We start from the raw sequence: 15,423 nt of genomic DNA, 5'->3' as shown, positions 1-15,423 counted from the left end.
GCCGGCTGTGGTTCCCGTGTGATGGTGGCAGGGTACTTCAGTGCTCGCAATGTGGCGTGGGTTTACAAGCGAACGGACGCAAAGGGCAGGAAGTTGGAAGTACTGGCAGCACGGGAGCATCTCGCGTTACTCACCGACCAACTGCAACTTACTAGGACAGGAAATAGCGTCAGCAGGGACTAGCGCTTTACCTTCAGGGATCAGCAGGGACTTGACCTTCGTAGGAAATTCTAGGGAGGGGAAACCTAGGGCAGAGTCTCGGAAATGGCAACTTTATTCTACGGACAAGCATGGACGACACATGTGGCAGATGGGAGAGAACAAAATTGGCTGTGGCTTCACTCAGTTATGCCTGGGTGTGCGTAGCGAGAGGCACAGTTAATGTTGTTGTTTAGCTTGGTTCTCTATACGGGTACGACGCTTCTCGAGGCGTGCAGCTCGTTCTTCCTCTGTCTCCTTGGCTGGCTGCCTCCTCTTGGTTTTGTTCCGACGAAGAAGCCGGGCGACAAATCCCACCGAGCCGCCCCTTCTATATATACGTTTTCTAATTTTTTATTTATTATTTTTATTTTTCGTTTGTCTGTTATTTAATATTTTTATTGTTATTGTTTTAGTTTTTTATTTGTTTTACTTTTTTTCTTCTTCTTTCACGTGGCGAGCAGCATGGGTGCGACTGCTTTCACAACAAATCCCTGCAGTGCGGGGCTTTGCCTCGATGAGGTAGCCACCATTTTCTTGTTTTTTTTTCTCTGTTTGGTGGTGCAGTCGATGAGGTGGCGTCAGCGGCATTGACTCCACGTGGACGAGAAGTTGGCGCGTGTATCATGTTCGCGGCATGCATTGTCTTCAGTGGCCGGAAGATCAGATGCAATGATGAGCGAGCCTCCTGACCGACATAAGGTTATCGACAAGTATACCTCCAAGGGTTACATCATAAAGACGCATCTACTCCTATGGCTACCTGAAGTCAGACGATGAGGTTAAATAAGCTTTTTGAGAGGTCCTTAGCTGCCGTCAATGAGAGGTATGCTACATCAGGAGACCTGAACAAGTCATCTAAATGTAAGCATGTATCGATTGCTTCTTAAAAGTTTTGCTCAGCGCATAGATTTAGCATTGAAAAACGCAGTAGTAATTTCAACCAGGGACTCAACCCGGCAGAGCGACTTGTTTTCAGTTATGGTTAGGGCAAAACTAGACAATTTCTCTGGACTTTTGTAATTTCTCTGTTCACGGCAGCACTTCCCTCTCCACATGCATCATCTGGCCGATGACCTCAGGTGCTGTGCAGATGACTTCCGGGCTTGAGACAGCCTTATTCTGGGCGTGAGCTGCACCGAGTTTCCCTTGGGGCGCCATTGAGCACCGCAGCATCCCCGTTTTGTGGCTGGGAAGGCTTCATCATTGTGCATCTTTGCGCTTGACGTGATCTGCTCATTTTATGCTTTCTTCTGACCACAGGCGCCCAAGAAGCTGAAAGTGCGCCCTGGCTGGCTACATACCTGCTTCACACGCATGTGGCATTCAAGCAAAAATTACGCCCATCTTCCCGCGAGGGAACCCTGATGTGATGCGACGCATCGGGGGGTTCAATTGGTCGCAACGTTGCCTTGAGCGTTTGCGCTGACGCTGGTATTGGATTGTGTCAGCCCACTCACTGAAGGGACCGTCGCTTCCATCACGTCTTCATCGGAAGAATCAAGTCAAGCACGGAGTCGTCAAGCAAAGTCACGCGGAGTCGAATGAGAGCAAGCACTGACTGAACCGCTGCAGCGCGCTACCCGCTTTATATTCACAGCGCCTGAAGGAGAGGAGACAGCGGAGGAGAGTAGCGCATGCGCGCACGCAGCTGTTGTTTATGATAATGAGACGGAGTGAGAGTGTTGCGAACAGCTGTTGTGCACAACTGTCGGAGAGAACGGAGGAGGGATGCAGACGGACGGCGCGACGACGACGACGCAGGAGGGACATGCCTCAGAGCAAGAGATGCGTCGCATCTAAAAAAAAGTAACAGACAGGTGCGAGGCTTTTCTTTCAACAGCACCCACCCTCGTCCCTCATAAAAGTGCCCCAAGGTACCACCTCCTCCTCCATGCCCCCTCTACCCACTACCCTGGATCCTCTCCGGCGAATACCCACATTTTTTTTTTTTCATTTGTCAGGTTGTGCTTCACCTCCAGTAGGGTCGTGTCAGTGTACATGCTGTATGGTAAGAACGGAGACCAGCCTATAGTGCGAGGTGCTGATTGAAGGCTCCATGTAGCGACAAGTCCAGCATCGCTGCAATAATGGAGCCGCGACTGATTTGTATGGTGGGCCGTTTTGCCCCGCTCCAGGCAAAACATCGCTGTCAATGGCTAAGTTTAACTGACCTGCCTGCCCCTGTATATATATGCTCCTAATATATACTTTAAATTCAGAGCCCCCCTACACGTGCTTGAATGGCTGGGTTTCTCCATTGTCAGGTGTGTGGCAAAATAAATTTTCTGGGAGCATAATAAGCAGCTGGCTATAGAAACAGAATCCATGTCTTTTGAATTGCTCACAAATATGCTACCAACTGGGCCATTTTGACTTTCAGTTGATTGGGGGGAGGGGAAGAGAGAGAAAGGGAGGGGAAAGCCGAGAGGCTTTCCAGAATCTCAACACCAAATGGCTAAAGGCAGAACTCTAACCTTTCAATTTAAAAGATAAATCAATAAAAAAGTAAAAAGTAGCCTAAACCTGAGATTCATGGGCGACATTCTGGTGATTTATTTTAACATATCAATAAATGCTACGGATGCAAGCACTATGATAGTTTGAAAGCAGCTAGATTATAATTCCAAGGCAGCAGCTACCGCAACTAGGAACAGGCACAGACATGGTGGGAATCAAACATGGCTGTTGTGGGTGTGTAGTTTGCGATGCTGCCGACTGGGACAGAAGCAATCAGCGTCTCCAAAACATCCTCATTGGAGAATTCAGCTAGTAGAATGATGAATGCAGGAAAGTGTGGTTGTCGGATAGGAATATCTTTAACCAAAGTGTTGCTAGTGTGTGTGTGTGCAACATATGATGCAAGAATTCATATCTTTAATAAATAAAGTACAACACTAACTTACAAACAATAGGTGGTGTTAGGCAGTTGTATAATAAAATACAAAAAGTCCAAAATAATAAAAAAGCCTTTTGAAGCCGACTAGCTCATCCCTCTCCCCTTGTGCTATCAATTACATCTTCAGAGATTAGGCCATTATCTGCTTTTTTTGCCAACGCATGACTTCAATAAGGTGGATTCATTTTAAACAATGGTTATTTGATTACCTCCAAGGTGTCCAGAGAACATTGGAGTTACGGTCTTTCATTCACACTTCCCCATTATGACATTATGAAGCCAAGATTAAAACTGCAGTGGGCTTTGTACAATGGGGCTCAAATGAGGAACAAAGTCGAACTTCGTTACAACTTAGTAGTACCCGGGTGCTAAATTAGTTCGTTATAACCGATATTCGTTGTAACAGTAGTGGTAAAAATCGACTCAAACAAATCGGCAATCTGGCGCACGCAAACATCCTAGATATGAAAACACATTATTCTAAGCTTTGAACCACCTATAAATGTGGGAATCCTTACCTGTCCCCTTGTGATTTCAAACTAAATCGACCGGTACACGAGAATGTGAAATTACGACAGAACAAAGTTCATTTGACAATACAGGCCTGCACTGTTATTTATTTGAAGGATAATGGGGGCTTCATCTGGCGACTTTTCCCAGGACTGAGCAGGATAAGTTTTTCACAGTGTCCACCCCGGCATTTGAGTTTTTAGCCTCGCAGAAACAAATTATTCCTTCGTTACAGCCAATATTGGGCACAGCTCTCGCGGTTCCGGTTTCGTTATAAAAAAGAACAAGTGCCACTCACAGAAAGCGTGTCTTAGTTTGCTATAGCCGATAATTCGCTATATCAATGTTTGTTAACTGTAATCAGCAAAAATGTGTAAGGCATGCAAAATAAGAAGAAAAAAAAACAAATATTAGGCAGCTAAGCAAATGTGCCCAATCAGGTGGGGAGCCAGAAGCTATTATGCTCGTGTCTTCTTCTTTCAGCCCCCAGACACACATAAAGTGAAACAGTTATTGCTGCTGGAAAAATAACGAACAAAAACAGCCTTATTCAAAGTGAACAGTCACTTTATTTAAAAAGCACACTGGTGTAAACAATCACAAAAATACATTAAGGCACAACAGCTGATTTGGTCCCGAGAACATCATGCTGACAATCAACCATAAAAGTACATGTTGATACACTGTTTTTGTGCCTCTTGAGTACCGGCATGTGTTCCGCAATAATGTCCTGCACGTGTTCCCCCAATAACACATCAGTGTCTCTGTAAATATGCCTCGTACATACTGGCTGTCCATTATTAAAAACTACAAAGATGACTTCAGCTTGTCCAGCTGTGATAAAGGTTTGGGTATAGAGTAAAACATTGACCTTCTTTGAAAAAAAAAAACAAGACTAGTAGAGTAGCCACAATGCAAAATCACAGGCACGTTCAAAGGTTTCCGTGTTCTAAGGTTGTGACCACATTCAACAAACAACTGCGATGCATGTCCAGCATTTTGGGCCGCACCACAATCGCGACTATTTTTTCAAAGGCTCTCCAGCACTCGGCAGTGTTGTTGCACAGGCAGTATTAAAATTAGATGCTTGCTTTGTGCGCGACAGCACGCAAAAAGTGCCTTGCTGTCGTCTACTGCATTTACTTTGTGCTGTGCTTTGTGATCCTTCCTTCTCTGATTGTGACGATGCTTGAGCCTTTCCTTTACTGCACCTCCTGCTCTGGCGGGAATTCTGCTTTGAAGTACCAATAAAAAATAAATGAGAAACGGAAGCAATCAGACGTAGCTCTATGAGCAGCATTTATGTACCAATGATTATTATGCAAATGTTCCAGGTTAAGAACAGCACCCACCCATTGTCAGCCGAAAGAGCATTGACTAGTTAAAACATCTCTTGACTGTGATTTTCAAAGAAGTGACTAAGCTCAGCCGAGACTAGAGGTTTAGGCATCTGCCATTGAGAAATAGTGGCCTCTCCAAAAACTTGCCGTTCGAAAGCAGTAAAAGAAGAATAAAGAGTGCAGCAACCTATTGCTTGAGCATGAGTCACTCTGGAATTCCAGGTAATGAGACCGCAGACCGAATGGCGGCCGCTGCTGCCCTTACAACTACCGTTGACACAACAATACCCTTCACCGACCTCAAATCACACATCAGAAAACACCTTCTCACAACATGGCAAGCGCACTGGAATCAACAGACTGACAACAAACTACACATTATAAAGCCACTCTTGGGAGCATACACCACTGATACTCACAACCGACAAAACGAAGTTACCCTGGCTCGATTACGGATAGGCCACACGCATGCAACACATTCCCACCTGCTCACGGGATCTCCAAGACCCCTGTGTAGCAGGTGCGGGGAGGGCCTATCCGTAGTCCACATACTAATAACATGCAAGGCACTTCACACAACACGACACAAACACGTCAGAGAACTCTACAGACAACATATCCCACTACATCCATCTCTGTTTCTAGGTGACGATGCCAGTGTTTCTATGAAACGTGTTTGATTATTTGTCAGATGTTAAGTTTTTAAACCTTATCTCATATCACGCATAATCAAATCTGGCCCTATACACCAGCCATCACCATTACCTTTAATTGATTTTACTATGTCCCATTTACATGTTTTTATACCTACCTTTTTGTGGTAATCTCTTCGCTTCATTATATAACTTCTTTTCTGGCGCTCTTTGCCCTCGTTGGCCTTGCGCCATGAAACACCAACCATCATCATGCTTGAGCATAAATGAAAGCAGGGCACCGGATGCGTACCATAGCATTTACCATATCAAACATAACAAACTGATAAGCCCAACTCTTATATATATAAAAAAACGTGTGCTCCTGATAACCAAAAGAACACTTATTCCAATACGAAAATTCTTTCAGGCAAGCCAGTGTCAGAGGTTGCTACATTTTAAACGAGAAACATCATGAGAGGAAATGTAAAACCACAGCAATCTGACAGGAATTTTTACCAATGGAAACAAAACATTTTTTTTGTCTCAATTCAAATGTACAAATAACATTATAAAATGGCACAGGCAACCACTTAACTCGGCATGATACATTTGGCACTGCATAATCTGCTCATTCTTGAAGGGGCCATGAAGACTGATTACAAGGTAGTTCATTAAAAACTTCTCCAGAAAACAGTGAGATCAGTTTTATCGAAAACTTGCATTTGTTCCTTTGAAAATGTTAAAAACAAGTTGTATTTTGTCGTCATGGCCCCTTTAAAAAAAATGCATCCCAAAGTCGCCAAAACAACGGCTACAACAGAACAGAGTAACTATTCGTTGGTGCAGGTACTGGTACGCAAATGAGGCAATTTTTGAAGGCCCTTCTTTTCACCTTCTCAGCCTCTGCAATCTCATTTGAGCAAAATTTCAGTACGAATGAGTTACAACAGCCCACATCACAGGCAGCAGAGAACGTTCACAGACTTTTTCCCGAACGATGCTTTAACACGAGTATTGCCAAAACTTACTCTAGTTGTAAGCATGGTTTGCATGAAAAACAACTTTTAACGCATTTTGTCTAATTCAAGTGCACCAGGGCCAGAGTGAGGCCGAGTGCATTGCCTCAAACGGGTTGCCCACACTCACAAAGTGTGCAGTGCGAGCCTTGGCACATGATTGGGTGGCAGCGAAAAACCGGGTACATTCGCAAAACGTCTTCTCAAAATTGAGCAGAAGCACTGTACAGGCAGGAAGGCCTTTGACTGAAGGCACCCCAGATGAATACAACCCTGAGGACCAATAACGCTACGTCGTTCCCGCTGAAGAAACTGGAGAAACCGCAACCTCCCCCTCTTCCATCCCCCTTCCCACCCATGAGCTGGGGGAGAACCTGGTGACCAGCAGCTACCTGGATGTCCAGACACTTTTGGCCTCCAGAGCGACAGCTGCCCGCTCATCACATGGCTTCCTGGAATAGGGAACCACTCCCACTTCACCGGCACAATAAAACGTTTTTCACTTTCTCACTCTGGGGAACTAAGTGAATGCCATGAATGTAGCTGCCTTCTGGCACAAGCTCACAATCATCCGAGTTAAGGAAAAAGAAAAGTTGATAATTTGTGTAAAATGGAATAATATTGCACAATCAAGGGTTGAAATTGGTGCAAAGGGCACCCTGCATTTATGACAAAGCAAGTGGAATTGTAAAACAGTGCAACCCCTAGCAGTGACACAGTGACAAGATGCTACTTTGCACTTCGTATCCATGCACCATAAAACTCTGCCACCAACAACACAGGAAAAGTATCACGGGGCAGTAACTACCTGCGCGATAGAAGGCATAATGGAATGTTGTCAGGACGCACCTAACATAGGAAGACCATGATTTAGATGGGAAGGACAGGGCGAGACCCGAACATGTCAACCGAACGTCAGGTACGTCTTGCAACTGTGGGATAGGCACCTTGAAAGCATTATAACCTTCAAAAACTGATAAAACACTACTGCTAGTACTTGCATAGTGTGCAGCTAGCAAGTAACCTAATCATAAATCCAACTCTATTCACCTTTTTTTTAATCTTTTCTCTCAATGGAACCACTTCAGGAATACCAGCAATCAGGCGTGAGTGCATTCCAGCAGAAAAGACTCCGACATACCCTTGATTTGGGTGGTTTTAGCACTACGCCTGTGTCGGGAACGGCAAGTAATAGAACAGCCAAAAGCACACAAGAGGGGCAGCTAGAAGAACTGTCAAAATCGGGTGTGCTTTTCCCGCCGTTATTACTATATTTATAATTTGTTGCGCTCAGATTTTTTGCAACGTAAGCCACAAAAGCACATCTGAACGGGACCTTGAAGACCCAGTAGAAGTTTGGTTCATTTTTAAGAAGACTGCTTTGTCCCGGTAACGATGATGCAAGTTTTATCACAAAACTTAAAACAAATAACCCCGCAGTCACTTTCTGGAAATTTCTCAATGATGTCACACAACCTTGTTCGTGTGATTGGTGGCTGCCAAGAAACATGACCAGGCGACTGTAGTGGGGGCAAAGCCGCAGACAGAAGTGGGACAGATAAGTTTGTCTGCTGTGTAAACTTGCCCCGTCAGCATTCCACAGTGACGTTTGTTCGGCACATTTCCTTTTTCATGTAAAGAATTTTGTATTCATTTGGATTAATCAAAACATCCAAGAATTTAACTGGCAGGCAAACACACATTCAGTGTTTCATTGGAAGATGCACATGGCCAAAGCATGGTGCAACTGCCCAACAACACTCGGAAAACAGGCAGACAGCCCAGAGGTTTGTTTCTACAGAGGCAATGGTACAAACAAAAAAGCTGCTCAGGGATACTTTTCGAGCATTTCGAGAAATTGAAGTCCCCCAAAAAAGTGTGGACTGAGCAAATCTTCGATACTGAGGCAATGGGGGCATGTTATCACCCAGGTTTCCAAACACTTCTGTCTACCCTAAGGTGGGGCGCACAAGCAAGCCCTACTGCAGCGGGGCAAAGGAGAAGCAAAGGTCCCGTCGGCGGAGTGGGCTCACAGTAGCACGAACGTGGGCGCATGTTTTACGTACACAACACAGCTGCCCAGCAATCTGCCATGACTTTAATTAAACGACTCCCGAACCTGCTTTCTTTGCCGTCCGCGGGGAGGCCAGGGTTGAAATAGAGTTGCTTTTGCAAACCTTGTAGCTCGATGCTGACCGTTTGGCAGTTGCCCTTGTCGGAAACACGTGTGTTGACTTTCCCCTGAACGAGGAGCAGAAGCTCCAATAGGGGCATGGTGCAGGCGTGCTCGCTGAACACCTCGCAGACGGCCGAGAGAAGCCATGATCCGGTCGCTCCGTTCCTGTGCGACACGTAGTTGTCGACCGAGGCATAGCAGAAGCACGTGTCTGTCACGGTAGGCACCTTCTGGATTGGGACAGAATCCGAATTGGTCTGTACCGCGGCATCATCCGTCCTGTCAGGCGGAACGTACTTGGCTGTGCCTGCGTCCTGCTTCCCTGCACACACAAAAATTGCAGTCAATCACTCAATGGGATGCGACTTTCAGTGCCCTTTTGGGGCTTCGCGAAATGATTTAGTATCCTAATGCTGCACCTCGAATTCAACAGAACAATCGCATACATTCCGCTACTCCAGCTCCATGGATTCCACATGCATTTTCACTCTTAACTTGGTCAAAGAGACAGACAACTGATTTTTGTGGAGTGCATGTCCTATAGCTCATACGAAACCCAGCATTTTGTATGGCGAGGTAACAAGGAATTTCTAAATAAATTAATGGGAATAATTTCAATTTGGCACTAGACTTCCTGAAGTGTGAAAGGCCGCACCATGTATGGACTGGACTGAATTTGAATACATTTGGTAAATGTGTACAAACAGCTCTGTCAGTTTCAAGACTCGCTTAAAAAACTGCAGAAAGTATTCGGAACGACTTCATTTTAATATTGCATAGGCAGCGGGGACACGTTTTCAAACACCTCTTTTCGTCTAACGTACAGCTGAAAATACGTAGCCGCATGGCTCACAGTCACGGTAAGCAGCATTCGTTTTGGCATCACATGGAAGGCTGGTATAGATCTAAAAGTTCCGCTTTGAAATTTTCTAGGACCCTATAAAGGAAGCCGTTCGGGATGAAGGCGTTTTAAGCGCTGCCCTTTCATTTGGGATGAAAAGCGTATAATCCACAAAAACCGGTTGGCTGTCCCAACTCACGGGTGCCCATTCTTTTGAATGGGCACCATCACGGGCACACTGTTGCTCTCATGGCTCTGCTGCTTCTTCCTGCATGCAGATGATCCTTGGACGTGCCCTTGTGCGAGTTAACAACGCCGCATGAGCTCAATGTACGGTCAGTCGCACAATACAGCTGACACTCTTCGGTCGTAAGTGTCACATTTCATAGCTGATGTGTGTGCTCTCTCACCGAATTTTACATGCAAACTGCATCTTAAGAAACTCGGGGAGGTTTTGGCTGACTATTTTTGAAGCCAATCTGAGGCCATGGGTTACTGTACTGTTGCAGAACTACTTCCCACACTATTGTTACGAACAGATGCATATTTATACAGGAACCCCTCGTCAACTTGAACTTGCACCTCTATGAACATCGGTTAAGTCAAAACTTTTTCTCTCCACACATTTACGTCCATAGGTGCGATGTATTTGCCTACCTGTATCTGGAAACATTTTTTCGGGAGACCACAGATATCTCAAAATGTTGGCAGAGAGGACACAGTGCAAAGTCCACTACAGGCAGCTGATAAGGCCTCCGTGTTAACGCATAGGTCCCACAGCCCACCGAACAGGTTCATGAACGGGAAATTTTAAATCCCCACCTCCGCGGCACTTTCCCATCCACCGTGTCAAGAAACTGCGGGAGTGACAACTTATGCGTCATCAAGGCATGGTATGCCATCTGTGCGCGGGTGATCATAGGTTATTAAAGACGGTAGTCTTTCTTGGGCTACTTAAACCCAGAAATTTTGGTCTGTCTGTCTGTCTCTCTGTCTGTGTCTGTCTGTAACTCGATTCAGCCACCCGGCCAAAGTAAAACAAGGCCTGGGCATTGGTCTTATGTAGTCACAACTAAATCTACCTGTAATGCTAAAATCTACCCGTCCAGTGTAATGTTCGTACTTGTCAACATTGTTGAAGAAGAACAAGACATTATGCAAATATCAGACAACAAATTAATACAGAAGTGACATTTGCAGTGTTCCTTTATAAAAAATCATACATACTTGATTTTTGCAAAATTAAATACTTCATCAACTGCAGAAAAAAAAATTCACTCCACCGTCGCCTACTGTCGCCTGCGCCACTATAGCTTCTGGCGCCATTTTAAGAAATCAACCGGCAACAGTTACGAAAGGTTCCACTAGATATGTTCCACGTACTGCTTGGAATGCACGTGGAGTAGGGCGTTTCGATTCACGCGTGTCTCCGCCGTACGGCAGCGTTGGCATCGAGTCACCCGGCCTGGAGCAGTGGAACGCGGTAAATATAAAATGATTTAAGCAAACCTTTGGCGTCTTTACCTTGGGAGAAGCGCGACGCAAGAGGAACAATATGAGAGGTGAGCAAGAAAGCGAAGGGAGGCATTTAGTTGACTTGTCGACATTTGCAACGAAAGGTGCAGATACCCGGCCAATTTTTTTTTATCGGTCAGTCCGACCACAGACACACCCAGCCCTTGCAAGTGCACTAAGGAGGTTGTTCTGACTGTTATTTGCTTTCGCCGGTCTAGACGTGCGAAAACAAAAGCTCCCCTGTGCAGTGGAGCTTATGTTGTCAGCACTAGCTCTTATTTCAGTGGCCAGGCCACAAGTTTTTGGCTTTTCACTTAATTGGAAACTCGGCTTATCTCGAAATTTTTTGCGGATTTTAGGACTTCGAGTTAGCGAGGTATTACTGTAATATGTTAAACCTTTTTCACCTGAAATCAGGTTCATACACATCACCTTTGTTTAGCACAACACAAGCCCCATACATTAGGTCACTGTTGATACACAATGGGCTGGTAAACATAACTGTCAAAAAAATTTTGAGGACGTGCACCTAAGCAGTCCTTCTGATGTATTGATTGCAAAAACATGAGTTACTTTTAAAACAGCATGGGCACCTCAATTTCACTTCAATGATCTTTATTTGTCCTATACATTTCTCGTTTCGCATTGCAGTCTAAAATTTACTTACCGCATTTTAGCTACAAAGGTACAAAAATGGCGCAACATGTTTTTTAAGCATGTCAACAATTGTAAATATAGAAGACTGAATAGAGAAGCATGTGAATAGAGAACAATTCTCGTTTTAGCAAAAAAAAAAGAAAAGCCGGTGAAAACCCTGAGAAGCGAGAAAATGCCAAACACTTGTGAGCACGTGCATCGCGATGGCCGCCAAGCATCTCCGGCTCACACAATGGCTTTAGCAGGAAAAAAAAAGAAGAAAAGAAAACCCCAAAGAGTGCCTTGTGTTGCCTAGCAACCAACAATGCCACAGCTGACACAACCCCAGCTCCACGGAACCTCAACACAACTCCAGGAACACTGCGCGTGCGTCGTGCACATACGCGCTTACACTGCGCCCCAACTGTCATCAAGCACTATCGCACACGTAATGCTTGGCATGAGGAACATAATGATAACGATGCATATGGTGATGGCTACTTACTAGCATGACGCACAGTGACAACAGAACATGTAAATAAACAATGTCAAACTTGTGCAAAAACGTGGTGGTGTGTCCTTCAGTGCTCGCCAGGAAAAGAAATCCTCAGCTTTGCTATGGTTCAAGCCTTGAGCTATTTAGTGTAAGCTTCGCCAGTTTTTTTAAATGCAGAGCATTTCAGTAACTCACGATGTCACCCGCGTTCACGTCCGTCGTAGTCCGCACCCCTCCCCCTACACTATATAAAAAAAAATACTATCCGGCGCCTGGTTTCGATCCCTCGACCCTGCGGGCGGAACGCAATGTACATGGTGCTCTACCCACTGCGCCACAAAGCCGACACAGAATGGGAGGCTATGAACACGCCTTATATCCTGGACTCATTCAAACTACGTCAAGAAGCTGCTGATACAACGCATTCACTACCACCAATTCCCCAAACACTAAACGTTAACGCAATACACCCACCCCCTATGTGACGCATTTACTCGAGTCCCCCTCGCGGGGAGATTGGCCCAATTTTTTCATGTTTGGAAACAAAATAGCAATTATTTGTTTGGCGTAACAGCAGCATGCGAGGGCACTACAAGCCTCTCCATTACAAAGAACCCAACGTGTGGCATTTGTCCACACTCCTAGCAAGCTGGTGGGTCACTTGATCTAACTCAAGAGAAAAATAACAAAAAAAGCTGACTGTTTAATTCATTACTGCACTGATTGAGTTTGAGCTGGACGAAGGAGTGAATCGGCGGCATCAGTACGCTCTGCCGCTATCAGGCGTAGCGTTTCCCTGGCCTTACCGCATTAAACAACCGATGGTCATGGCCATATTTTTCTGTGATCACGTCAGGAACTTGTAACATAGCAGTAGACAATAGCATTGCGGAGGTGACGGTTGGGAAGGTGATAACGCCACAAAACTTGCATTGATGCAAAGAGCTCAATCAACTACGTTATTAAAAGCGACTGAAATAAATAAAAAGATATGGTAAAAAGATTGTGTGATGTTATTTTGCTTAACACATGCCTTACGCTCGCTTTTGTAGCTTTTGGATCAATGTTACTTGATAGCTTTGTGGTGTTGACGCCAATTCTAACCTTAAAAAATGTGTTTCTCTTGCCAGTCTAAACAGCCGCCCTAATTTTATAAGACATGCCAAGTGTTTTTATATCTTCTATGCGCAATATTTGATAACTTGGTTGCAATCTTTATAAGCTAAATGTCAAATTACACTCCATTCCACCATAGCTATATGAGCATACATCACTGATTGCTGACCGTAATTACCCGATTCTAACGCGCCCCCGATTCTAACGCGCACCCAATTTTCCTGGCAAAAAAAAAAAACGAAAAAACTTGCACTTTCGATTGTAACGCACAAGGAACTTTGTGAGCAAGGAAAACGAATGCGAGAGAAACGGGCGATTTATATCTCGAAGTAATCATGCTCATCTTACTCCTCGTCGCTCTCCGCTGACCACAACATCTTGTCCTTGGTGCCGTCAAGCGCGTTCACGATGCCACAGGCACACTTCATAACGAACGTTCAACCATAATCGATGGAATCGTGGCCCACGCCTCGCACGCCCATCCTGCGAACTTCTCCAGAGGCGCACGCTTCATCCGACCACTCGTTTTGAAAGCGTGAGAGCCGCTGCTGCCATTGCTGTTATCAAGTGCGCAAGTGGAACGATTTGACGATTTGTATGAACGCCGATAGAAAAGCCTGGGCGCCTATGCTTCCTGCGTCCGAAAAATCGTTGCTAAAAGCTTTGGCGCCATCTTGAGATGGCGATGGTGATGGGCGGGACGAAATTTCCGCTGTTTCGGCAGTTTCGGTTTCGTATCCGATTCTAACGCGCATGCGATTTTTCGACCTATTTTTCCGGAAAAAAGGTGCGCGTTAGAATCGGGTAATTACGGTACGTTTTGCTCATGCAAAAACATGGCGAATTTATCGTGAATTTATAAAGTAAAGAATAGGGCCCCCAGCGTGGTCTTTCCGATATGTTGTCGCCAGACACGCATAAAAACGTGTTACAGGTGCTTTCTAATACTGCTAATTCTTTCTTTCGGTTATTGATAGACGTGCTCACTTTATATTTATGCCGGCCGGGGCCTTTTGCCGGTTTTCGCACAAACGAGTACATGTGCCACTGTACTATGATGAGAGTGCCATGCAGACAACCCACGACTCCCAGCCAATCAGATTGCGCCCCTGCGGTCACGTGCAGTCAGTAGCCAATTAAATGGCGCATTCCGTCTTTTTTCTTCCTCGGTTTTACACACAACCAATGGACGAAATGAAGTGGTTATGGCGGGGAATTAAAAACGTAAAGACGCACTTCTGAATAAGACCAAGACGACTCGGACCAAGATGGCTCGCATGGCTTGGACGCCATAGCGCACGACCACACGTAGAACCCAAGCTAAAAGTTGTGCTATTTTCGCGTGCAATCTTGGTTTATTTTAGCGGTCGTCGGTGCTATAAATTGCCATTATAGCTCAAACACATTTCTCTGTGTCTGGATATTTGGCTGGCCAGAAGAAAAAGAGCTCTACTTTCCAAAAATTGGCAATTTTTCTAAAAAATCAATTTTTTTGGCCAAATTTCAGGATTCTAAAACCCGTGTCCCCACTTAAATTTAGTGCACATTCTTTTTATAGCAGTAAGAATGGTGGGGTAAACAATGGAAGTTATGAACTAACATGCAAACATAGAAGCATCAGTGCGCCTGGCGTGCACTATGACAGCCGTCCGGTGCATTAGGCTTTTCCGACATGACACTGGCCAACTTGCATACGCGACATTGTCTTACATGACGCTGTTTGTCGAGCATACCAAATGATTCACGAAACTATTACTATCAACCATAACAAAAATAAGCTTGGCACGCACAAATTCGGTCAAAAACAAAGTGATTGTGGACAACAGTCCTGAGCGGTATCGTAGCACCATCTAGGAGGGCCGACGGTAAACAAGGCAACAAAAGGCGCTTCGCCGTTCATTGCAGCCCTAGGCAACAGGCAACATACTAAAAATCGTTTCAAGTATTTGCCCTGGTTACATCATCGCTAACATCCCGAAATGCAGGGTTTAGCGGGGGATTAATATTTTGCCCCCCCTTAATCTTAGCAGAGGGTGCTAAGAATC

The 15,423-nt window shown here is 45.1% G+C and overlaps 1 protein-coding gene across 1 annotated transcript in view; it reads right to left on the bottom strand.

Moving 5' to 3' along the window:
* Positions 1-4,125: 4,125 nt before the first annotated feature.
* LOC144172590 (caspase-3-like) overlaps positions 4,126-15,423 on the bottom strand; it is a 115,019-nt gene continuing 103,721 nt past the window's right edge. Inside the window, exon 6 of the mRNA XM_077701246.1 lies at positions 4,126-9,096. Coding sequence (XP_077557372.1) covers positions 8,657-9,096 — 440 coding nt within the window. The 3' untranslated portion in view covers positions 4,126-8,656. The remainder of the gene's footprint in view (positions 9,097-15,423) is intronic.

The sequence above is a fragment of the Haemaphysalis longicornis genome, unplaced genomic scaffold, assembly GCF_048455015.1.
Source record: "Haemaphysalis longicornis isolate Haplotype H1 unplaced genomic scaffold, Haemaphysalis longicornis Haplotype H1 scaffold_243, whole genome shotgun sequence".
Taxonomy (NCBI): Eukaryota; Metazoa; Arthropoda; class Arachnida; order Ixodida; family Ixodidae; genus Haemaphysalis; species Haemaphysalis longicornis.
This window is presented reverse-complemented; position numbering and strand designations above follow the sequence as displayed.